Source organism: Urtica dioica, chromosome 5 (genome assembly GCF_054948205.1).
Source record: "Urtica dioica subsp. dioica isolate 48M chromosome 5, U.dioica_male_clone48M_v1_H2, whole genome shotgun sequence".
NCBI classification, from domain to species: domain Eukaryota; kingdom Viridiplantae; phylum Streptophyta; class Magnoliopsida; order Rosales; family Urticaceae; genus Urtica; species Urtica dioica.
In genome coordinates, this window is record NC_142760.1 from 36,801,636 (window position 1) to 36,812,847 (window position 11,212).

The following is an 11,212-nucleotide window of genomic DNA, read 5'->3' on the forward strand; positions in this document are numbered from 1 at the left end:
TGGTATTCATGTTTATGTTTATTTATACACGTTCATGAGTTTGATAGTATTTTTTTTATTATATAATAGTGACACTATTGGCCTACATGACATTTTAAGCAGTGGAAACGCATGTGATACTATCGGCCAATATTACATAATTTAAGACAAATCTTAAAGGAGCGTGCATGTATTTCTGTAGCCCATGCCACTACTAGAAATATGACATTTAGCGACGGAAGTATCAGCGACGACTTAATCGTCGCTAATAAATCGTCGCTAATCACCCTTTTAGCGACGACTTTCCCGTCGCTAATTTTTTGGGGCGAAAAAAATTAAAGTTTGGCGGCAAAGATATTTTGCGACGACTTTATCGTCGCTAATTCTTTTTTGTCGTCGCTAAGTTCGCGGGAAACTAATTAGCGACGATAAATTCGTCGCTAATGAGGTATGAATTCAGTTAGCGACGATATAATCGTCGCTAATAATGTTGAATTAATTTCGAATTTTAAAGAGGGAAAAATCCCTCCCATTAAATTAAAACAAAATGATTTAGCGACGATAATGTCGTCGCTAAAGGTATTTTAATCGTCGCTATACAGTTAGCGACGAACTAATCGTCGCTAATTGTTTTCGAATTTTGACGAATTTTAAAGAGGGAAAAATCTCTCCCATTACATTAAAACGAAAATGATTTAGCGACGATAAAATCGTCGCTAAATGTCTGAAATTTACTAATAGCGACGGATTTATCGTCGCTAAATGAAATATCGATTTAAGTTCTTTTAGCGACGAAATGAAATGATTCAGCGACGGAAAAATCGTCGCTAAAGGTCTTTAAATACCAGATCGCGAACCAGCTTCCTCATTTCTCTTTCTTTAACCTAAAATTTCTCTCTCTTTTTCTCTCTCCCGCCGTCGCCGTGCCCTCCTCTGCCGTGTGCCGCCGTCGCCGACCTCTCGTCGTACCCGGTAACTCTCTCTCTCCTCACTTGTCTCTCTCTCCTCACATCTCTCTCCTTACCGGCCTCTCTCTCTCCCATTGCAGCTCCTCCGCCGCGCTCCGCCGCTCCGCTGCCGACGCCTTCCTTGGCCGCTTCCTCTTCTCTGGCCGCGCGCTCTCCCGCCGTACGTGATCGGTAAGTTTTTTTTTTTTAAAACTTTATATATATGGATTAATATATTAATATTTACATAACTGTTTAAATTATGTATAAGTATAATTATTTATATATATATAAATATAAATTAGGATGAGATATATAAATATTTATATTATGAAATGAAATTTTGTTTGGATTAGTAAATTAGAAATTAATAAATTAAGAAATTTTGTTAGGATTAATTGAAATTAGAAATTTTGTTAGAGTAAATTAGAAATTTTGTTAGGATTTAAAAATTAGAAATTTTGTTAGGATTTAGAAATTAGAAATTTTGTTAGAGTAAATTTTGTTAGAGTAAATTTTGTTTGGATTAGTAAATTAGAAATTATTAGATTAAGAAATTTTGTTAGGATTAATTGAAATTAGAAATTTTGTTAGAGTAAATTAGAAATTTTGTTAGGATTTAAAAATTAAAAATTAGAAATTAGAAATTTTGTTAGGATTTAGAAATTAAAAATTTTGTTAGAATAAATTATTAATTAGGTGGTTATGGATTTAAAAATGAATAAAAATGTTAAATTAATTAGTTGGTTACGGATTTAAAAATGAATAACAATGTGAATTTAATTAGTTGGTTATTATGGATTATGAATTTTAATAATCGAACCACTGAGGTTGGATTTATTGTTAGTTTTAGGATGTTTCTATGCAGGTTTTAAAGTTAAAGACTTGATGCCGGGTTGTTAAGTTTATAGGGGAGGTTCTGCCGAAATTTCGGTAGGATCGTGAAATTATAAAATTAAATCCGACTTCTACGGTCAAGTAGAAAACGTCATTGTCTTGACGTATCAGAACGATTGTCGTGTCGTCTTATTTCAATGTCGTTGGTTCGGTGACCAAGATCCGAGGAAAAGGACGCGCAACGACAATAACTTGACAAGCGTGTATGTGGCAAAAGAATGGTACAAAGACGAGCCATTTATTTTGGCAACTCAAGCGAAACAAGTTTTCTACTTGGAAGATAACTTCAATGGTCCTGATTGGCGAATCGTCGAAGAGTGTAATCATCGAAATCTGTGGGATCTTCCTGATATTGACCTCATTCTTGGTCAATCTTCGTCTTCAGTTCAGTTGTCAGTAGAACCGTCAGATTTAGATTCATTGTCGACGCGTCATCAGTCTGCAATACCAGAGCCCGTGAGCAACGACGCAATGAACTTGTTGGAAAATATTGAAGAAGAAGAGTTTATCGATGACGAAGAAACTGAGGACGAAGAATTGATGGAAGAAGATGATTTGTCAGACGACGATGATTGATAGTATATAAGGTTTTTCATTAATTTACTTACTAAATTAACTGATTTAAATCATTACGAACGAATGCATAACTAAATAAATTTTGTTTTGAATTTCAGATGGTTGCGGCTACAGGAGTTGGAGGCAGCGGATGCGGGGAAAACGAGCGGCGGGACGACAAAGCAAACGTCGCGACTAGTGTTTTATTAGATATTTTGTGTATAGTAGATTATTATTTACATATTTCTCGATAACCGAAAACGTACGTAACCGGATTTTAAATTATATTATATTTCTTGATTTGGATAATATAATTTAGTTTTTATTTGATTTTTCATTTTATAATTTCATAAATAAAAAACCATAAAAAATAAATAATTAACGACGAAAAAATAAAAAATAATAATAATAATAATTAGCGACGACTAAGTCGTCGCTAAATATTATTACACAGAAGTATTTAGCGACGACTTTGTCGTCGCTACTTCACGCGGGAAATTTTCGCGCGTGAATTAGCGACGACAAAGTCGTCGCTAATTTCCTGTTTCAAAATGGAAAAAAACTTCTCGTCACGACATTTAGGGACGAGATTATCGTCGCTAATATCGTCGGTAAATATTTAGCGACGACAAAATCGTCACTAAATATATTTAGGCACGCACATTTAGCGACGATTTTTATCGTCGCTAAAATCGTCGCTAAAGAGATTTAGCGACGATTATGGGGTTTTTAGCGACGAATAAAATCGTCGGTAAATGTCGTATTTGTTGTAGTGATATGGGATTTGAACTCAGGACCTCTACGTTGATGTATGTGTGAGATTATCACTAGACCAAACTAATTACCACGATGATATTATTCGTTATTGTTGCACTACGTAAAAAGCCATACCGTTGTCGGCGAACTTCATTGTTTTTTGTTGATAAATGAAGGGCTCGTTAAAATCTCTACGCTGCGACTGGTACAACATAGAGGAAAGAGTACCCTATGCTTCATTAACTTAACGAAATATCACATTTGTTCCGCACAAAGGATGGAACATTCCCATAATTACATTTTCTGCCAATATTGCATTCAGGTCCCATTTTACATTTTTCACCAATATTAGTGCATTCAGGTCCCCTCATCTAAAGATGGACATTTTTTTTTTACCAAATATAACTAATCGATCAATTTATTCTAGAAAAATTACACGGAGTAAGCTATGTAAAATTTATAATTGCTAAATTGCCAACATTTTAGATATTACTACTTTAGTATTACCCAACAATCATGTTCTGGTCGTCTGATTATGTATCTGCTAAACTATGTTGAGAATTGAGATAGCTTTACGTTTAGTTGTTAGTCTAATTGGGTTTCTTAGCGTGCAAGTTATCTTTATTTTAAATGTTTTCTGTCGTATGTGTACGGCAGCTTATCAGCTGCTAGCTTTGTTTTAATTCGGTTTTGGCACAAGAAGGATTTAAAGAATGGTTTTGGAAACGGGTATGTAGGCTAAATATATTTGTTTAAATGATCAACTGTATATGATCTGACCATTTCATTTTTCTTATTATTAGATATATGACCCTAGACGCAAAGGGTCATATATGTCAGACGAACTGTACTCACTCGCTATGGGTTCATTACCATTTTTCACTAAGATCTATACAAGTTGTGTGGTCAACGGGGTTAAATACATCACTAGTCGGCGATAAGAGAACCGAACAACTCCAAATAGCGGTGTATGTGTGCTTTCAGAAGATGGTCACGATTTCTATGGGAAAATGGAAGATGTCATTGTGATGTCGTATCATGAGAATTGTCATGTCGTACTATTCAAATGTCTCTGGTATGGAGACAAGTACGATCCACGAAATAGAGTTCGCAAAGATAAGGCATTTGGAGTGACAAGTGTATATGTGGATAAAACATGGTTCGACGACGATCTGTTCATACTTGCGACTCAAGCACGACAAGTCTTTTACATTGACGACAATCATAATGGGTCAAGATGGAATGTTGTAGAAGAATGTAACCACTGACAAATGTGGGACCTTCCAACTATTGATGATCCTTCGTCTTCTACAACTCGTTTGGCAGTCCAACCGACAGATCTATATATATATGACTAGCTTTATTATTAATTACCATACCTACCTGGATTGACGTTGTTTCTAAAGTCTACAAGATTGAATTACAGATTGAGATCTCATTAATTAGGTTACAGATCTGGAAAAAGCAAGCAACAAAAGTGAAGTTAAATTATAGTGAAGAACAGTCGAAGCATAGTGAAAAGGGAAGTTGAAGGCACGAGAGTAATTGGTTCGGCAGTCATTATTTATTGGTACATAATAGAGAGTAATTGATATTATACACATACCAACGTAGGTATGAATAGTAATTTGCTTAATTAAGTTACATATGCCAAACCACAGACATGCACTAGATTTGGTCAGAGAGAAGCTTTAATTGCGGGAGGAGGAGTGCGAACCCAAGCGAAGTTGTGCTCGGGCAGGAGGAAGTGGCAGACGGGGTCGCCGGGCTTCAATCCGAGGGTGTGAAAGGTCCAGTTGTCCGGGTCCCACTGAGAGGTGTCGAGGTGGCAGGGGGCCACGGCGTCGAGCCTGACCCCGTCGCGTTCCCCGAGGAGCGATATCCGAAACACTTTGGTCTGCCCCCGCTGGACGTGGCAGTAGAAGACCTTGTAAGGGTAGGCCATGGCGTGGCATCCCGCCATCCTGGTCGTCGGGACCTCGCGGGGGTCCTCCAGAACCGTGTAGTTCTGGAAGGACGCCTCGTGGGTCCCGTGGAAGACCGAGCTCAGAACGCGCGGCCCGTCGTGCCCAGAAGCCGACACGTTGAAGACGCCGAACATGGCCTCCAGCATCGAGTCGAACGAGGCGAAGCATGCCTTGAACACCTCGCTCGTCTGGGCTTTCTCGCACGCCTCCAGGGCCGACTCCACGTACGCCGCTTTCTGGCTTCCCGGGGCGATCCCGAACAGAGCCATTATTCTCGGCAGCTCCTTCCGCGAGAAAGGAAGCCTGTACACACAGTGACAGATCCAGAAATGTTATTCAGTGGGTACACAAATAATATAAATGTATAATAAATTTATAATTTTTTAGATAAACTATGTACACAATCAACAAAAATCATTTTTAAAACTAATAAATAATATAACAACTTATGTTAATATGAAAAAAAAGCATTTTGGTATCCAATGTGAGGAATAAATGAAAATTTATCATATTTGATTTGAATTATTTTGTGTACGTGTATATAATATATACTAGTGGATTGTGTATAAAAATAAATTCTTAAATTTGTTTAAAATTAATAATTCTTATTAAATTTATATTTTATAAAATAGATTAGAAATATAAACTTCAAAATACTTCATATGATTATAAAATATATTAAAATAGTTAATAATATTTTATATATGCATCGATTGTCAAAGAACCAATAAACTAATTTTTTTTTCTCAATAAAGTATATATTTGATGCATAGAATGAAGAAAAATAATTATATTAATTAAATTTTAAAAAAATTGTATTCGAGTTTAGAACGGTGAGAAATACTAGAATAGACTATTTTGTTTTTAATTAAAATGATAAATAAAAAAGTATTCGAGTTTGAAATTTATAGAAAAATATGAGTATACATTCATTCATTATCATCGCAAGTTAACGAGGAAAGAAACATAAAGACAAAATAATTAAAACAATAAGAGAACTAGTGAAGAAAAAAACTAACTAAAGCTGGTAAAGCAAAAAAGGAAAAAAAAAAAAAAAAGAACTGATAGTCGATCCTCTAACGTAGAATAAAAAACATAGGGCTCTTACCATCACAGCAATGTTGCACTCTGTTGTAGACAGAGAAACGCAAACATATTTAATTATATATTAATTATTTTGCTAATTCTACATTAATTTTTTCCCCGAGTTTTTGAGCGGGGGCACGTGTCCCCACTGGCCCCTAATTTGTAAATTTTTAAGGTTAAAAAAAAAAAAAACTAGTACCTGTCCGCCATCTCTCTCGGGATGAACCCATTCTCCAGCGCCTCCTCTTTCGTCGGGATATACAAGGCTTTTCTCGTCCCGGCTTTCATATCCTCCACCTTGAAAGCCCAAGACGTCTTCAGGGCCTGAGTGTCCCCGTTCGAACTCGACGGAACGTGATGTTGACCATGTTCAGCTCCACCCGTCACCAGCTGCAAAATTTATGGACGTAATTAAGAGTATTTTTTTTTTCATTTACGACACAAACACTATATACTATGACATACCAGGACCAGGAGTGCCACACACAAGAAGAGACTTCTCATCCCAGTTTCTACTCCCGATATTAGACATCCCATTTTTTCTTTTCCCTAATACTATTATTCTTTCTTCTACTTACCTTCCTAAATACCCCCAAACAAAGCTGAATTCTTGACAGAGAGGACACACAAGTGGGGCCCACTGGCCGCTGTTGTCAATTTCTATAATTTTACGCAAGGAGCACTTAATATATATATATATATATATATTGTGGGTTAACTTATGACAATTTTATTTACCACTATTTTTTTTTTTGCTTTCTATAACGTTAATATATATATATATATATATATATATATATATATATATATATATATATATGTTCGGAATTTTTACCCTTACAATTTATAAATTAGCCTCTCCTGAATTTTATTTTACAAATTAGCCCCCCTTAAAGTGAAATCCTGTATTTGTCCCTGTATGTATATATATATATATATATATATACTCTCCTTTATTACGACACACATTCTCTGTACCTTCATTCTCTGTCGTTTTTCCTCTTTTATTCCTAGCTTAGATATTTTCGTACAATAAGCTGACGTGGCAATTCTGTTATAGCATCAGCATTCTAATTGGTTACCAGAACAATATAAATACTCTGTATTTTCTTTTCATTAAGACTTAATGAGAAAAGCCTTTTCTTCTCTCGTTCATCTTCCTCCTTACATTGTAAAATGGTATCAGAGCATTTAGCTTCCATTGCACTCTAAGCTCTTCTCCTTCTTTTCTTCATCATGGCTCGTGGTGGACAAAACAACAACGCTAATCGTTTTGCTCCAGTCAGCCCAACCTCTCCATCTACTGTCGAGAATCCATTACCGGCGACCATGGATTCCTCAAACCCATTTTTCTTACACAGCGGAGATCATCCAGGAATGGTTCTCGTCTCTCACATTCTCACCGGCCCTAACTACAACACTTGGAGTCGAGCGATGACCATGGCCTTAAATGCCAAAAACAAGCTCGGGTTCGTAGATGGGTCTGTTCCAACTCTGGCAGCTGAAGATCTTCTCTACAGCTCCGGATCTCGCTGCAACAGCATGGTAACCTCTTGGATCTTGAACTCTGTGTCAAAAGATATAGCAGATTCACTCTTGTATCTTGACTCTGCTCGAGCTGTCTGGGTTGATCTTCATGATCGGTTCCGCCAAAGCAATGCTTCGAGAATATTTCAGATCAAGCAACAGCTGAATGGGCTATCTCAAGGTTCCCTCGACGTCAACACATACTATACGAAAATATCTAAGCTAGGAATAAAAAACGACAGAGAATGAAGGTACATAGAATGTGTGTCGTAATATCCTTCAATTATACCAACGACGACAATATATTGAATTATGCTGCCACAAGCTATTTAATGGGGATTGGCTTATTAATTTAATTTCCCCAACATTAGTTAGTTTCTCTTCAATCCTGCTTCGCGGACAATCCAGGGACAAAGGCACTCTTATCTCTTATCTCTGAATTGTGGTTCATACAAGATCTTGATGTATCCTGGGACAGAGGCAATCTTATCTCTTATCTCTCAATTGTGGTTCTCATACAAAATCTTGATGTATCCTGGGACAGAGGCAATCTTATCTCTTATCTCTCAATTGTGGTTCTTACAAAATCTTGATGTGTCCTGGGACAGAGGCAATCTTATCTCTTATCTCTCAATTGTGGTTCTTACAAAATCTTGATGTATCCAGGGGCAGAGGCAATCTTATCTCTTATCTCTCAGTTGTGGTTCATACAAAATCTTGATGTATCTAGGGACAGAGGCAATCTTATCTCTCATAATTTTTTTTGGTTTTACGCCATTACTATTTTCTTAGTATAATATATATAAATTTCTGAAAGCTAAGCTTCAACCATACTAACGATATTATTTATACTCAGTCGTGCTCCCACGAGCTATATAATTAATTGGTTGCCTCGCTAATTCAATATCTCTTTATTAAATAAATTTTTCTACCCCCATCCATGTATGGCCATTTCGTCGTACGTATGCCTCGCAGATAATATTTTTTTTCTTTCATTACCCACTTTACCAAAATTTAGATAAATTTTTTTAGTCAAATTATTTGGTCCCTGAATTACTGTAAATGGGCACTACAATAATATTTTGTTCCTATAAAACCTTATCAAATTTGAATCTCAATCTAAAGGGTGGTTGTGCAATTCCCAGAAATTAAGGGACTTGAATGTTAAAATTATTTCCTCTCTTCTTCCTATAAATAGGCACGGACGTGTAATTGCTTCTCACACAACCAAATACCAAATAAACAAAGAAACAAAAATAGAAATGAAATCTCATTGTGCTATAATCCCGAGTTTCTTGCTACTTACTCTGGTAAGCTATCTGTCTCTTATATTCTCCTTTTTGTTTGGAGTGGAGGCTCATATCTTTTACTTTTTGCCTTGTCTATATTCAAATCCTTATGATGTAATAATGTCTTATAAAATTAACGTATGTTACTAATTAATGTATGTTGGTGTGTTTTCATGATTAGTACTCTTTGGGCACAGCGGAAGCACGAAATGATCTGTCCACCTACTGGAAAAATGAAGTGGTGAAGGAAGATGATCCTATGCCTCAAGCAATTCGAGAGATTATTGTTGCGGCCGCTCAAACAACCAAGCCACAGCCTAATAATCAGATCTTATTCTGGGCCAAAAAACCCGAAACACTCAGCGAAACTACCGAGGCACAACCCAACAACCAAATCGTATTCTGGGCAAAGGAACCCAAAACACTCAGCGAAACTGCCGAGCCACAACCCAACAATCAAATCGTGTTCTGGGCAAAGGAATCCGAATCAATCAGCAAAACTACCGAGCCACAGCCTAACAAACAAATCGTATTCTGGGCGAAAGAACCCGAAACACTCACCAAAACTACCGAGACCCAACAGCCTAACAATCAAATCGTATTCTGGGCGAAAGAACCCGAAACACTCACCAAAACTACCGAGACCCAACAGCCTAACAATCAAATAGTATTCTGGGCAAAGGATCCCAAAACACTCACTAAACCTACTGAGACCGAACAACCTAACAATCAGATCGTATTCTGGGCAAAAGCTCCCGAAACACTCACTAAACCTACTGAGACCCAACAACCTAACAATCAGATCGTATTTTGGGCAAAAGATCCCAAAACACTCACCAAAACTACCGAGCCACAACCCAATAATCAGATCGTATTTTGGGCAAAAGAAGCCGAAAAACTAAAGAGTGAAGCTTAGCCGTAGCCTACTCCGTATTGGTCCATAATGGAAAAATCACTAGCAAAGGAATGCAGGACCAATGGACTCGGCTAAAGCAACAACTTAAACCCTTCACTGCTTAGACCGCTCTATGGTTTCATGATATGAAGTCCATCATCAGCATCTAATAAAGGGCTTCACTAGTACGTACGTGGGATAATAACGTGCATGAGAACTACTATACAGGCTCTCGTGATTATGTAATTTGTTTTATGTTGTGTTATGTGTGACGATGTTTTTATTTGTATAATCAGTGTATTCGACAACATTTGAAGTTAATGTGTCTCGAGCTCGTTATCAAACTATCTTTCGGTTAGGCTCGCTTGACTTATCTCACTTCAACTAGTTTGATTTCCAAATTTGATATGTGCGTGCGTGTGCGCGCGCGCGCGTGCAGGCACGAAGCCAAGTGTGTAAGTGAGGGTGGGCTATAACCCCACTTTTCATTTTATTTTTACAATTTTTTACCCTTAAAATTTACAAATTAGTTCCCCCTGAATTTTTTTTTTACAAATTAACCCCCCCTAAAGTGAAATTCTGGTTTCGTCCCTGTGCGTGTGTGTGAATTGTATTTTAAACAAGAACAATAAAACTCTCATTAACGTCCCTTTAAGTTATGTTTCTTAATCATGTAAAAACAAAAAGTGTTGTACATGAAATTAATCTCTAAAATGCTAAACATCTCAAATATACTCATGGCTGTTGGAAAATAAATATAATTTGTAATCTCTTACCCTTTTCTGATCGATGGCATAAGATTTGTTATTTAGAATTCTTTCCTAGTACTTCTTCATTCATTTACAAACAGATTTAAATAAAAAAAAAATACAGGAAAAAAACATTCATCAGCGAACATAAAATTAACCGGCTATATATAATTTCCACAACAAAAATGGGTGCTTATTTTATTGTACAACTTAAAAATCTGATATATCGTTAAAGTATCCTAGGGTTCCATCTTAAAACCAATGGGCTATAGGAGGAGTAACTCATGACATTTATAAGGTGCACAAATGATACATCTCAAGTCAACGTGAGACCTTCTTGATACCCCCCTCACGACCAAAATTGAACAACTGGTGTGTGAAGTTTATAGAAACGGTGGCCCAACATCGAGAACGGGATGACTCTGATACCGTATTAAAGTATCATGAAGTTCTATCTTAAAACCAATTGACTGTAGGAAGAGTAACTCATGACATTTATAAAGAACACAAAGGATACATCCCCAGTCGATGTGGGACTTCCTGATATATATCGTAGTTGAGATTT

At 36.7% G+C, this 11,212-nt stretch overlaps 2 protein-coding genes across 2 annotated transcripts; one reads left to right on the plus strand and one right to left on the minus strand.

Annotated features, from left to right (window-relative positions):
* Positions 1–4,604: 4,604 nt before the first annotated feature.
* LOC149398204 (BURP domain-containing protein 17-like) lies at positions 4,605–6,840 on the minus strand. Its single transcript, XM_089615795.1, has 3 exons — positions 6,653–6,840; positions 6,387–6,577; positions 4,605–5,404 (listed from the first exon to the last, which is right to left on the minus strand). The coding sequence occupies exons 1-3, from the start codon at positions 6,722–6,724 to the stop codon at positions 4,813–4,815; spliced, it is 855 nt and encodes a 284-aa protein (XP_089471921.1). The 5' UTR covers positions 6,725–6,840; the 3' UTR covers positions 4,605–4,812.
* Positions 6,841–8,880: 2,040 nt separating this feature from the next.
* On the plus strand, positions 8,881–10,256 carry LOC149398205 (uncharacterized). The gene is made up of 2 exons (XM_089614689.1): positions 8,881–9,024; positions 9,185–10,256. The coding sequence occupies exons 1-2, from the start codon at positions 8,977–8,979 to the stop codon at positions 9,917–9,919; spliced, it is 783 nt and encodes a 260-aa protein (XP_089470815.1). The 5' UTR covers positions 8,881–8,976; the 3' UTR covers positions 9,920–10,256.
* Positions 10,257–11,212: the final 956 nt, after the last annotated feature.

Bases quoted from the DNA above. Each gene is read 5' to 3' on its own strand.
- LOC149398204 (XM_089615795.1), bottom strand. From the start codon at position 6,724: ATGGGATGTCTAATATCGGGAGTAGAAACTGGGATGAGAAGTCTCTTC. The intron at 6,578-6,652 runs GTATGTCATAGT...TAAATTTTGCAG, and splicing joins GTGTGGCACTCCTGGTCCTG to CTGGTGACGGGTGGAGCTGA. The intron at 5,405-6,386 runs GTACTAGTTTTT...CTGTGTGTACAG, and splicing joins CCGAGAGAGATGGCGGACAG to GCTTCCTTTCTCGCGGAAGG.
- LOC149398205 (XM_089614689.1), top strand. From the start codon at position 8,977: ATGAAATCTCATTGTGCTATAATCCCGAGTTTCTTGCTACTTACTCTG. The intron at 9,025-9,184 runs GTAAGCTATCTG...TTTCATGATTAG, and splicing joins GTTTCTTGCTACTTACTCTG to TACTCTTTGGGCACAGCGGA.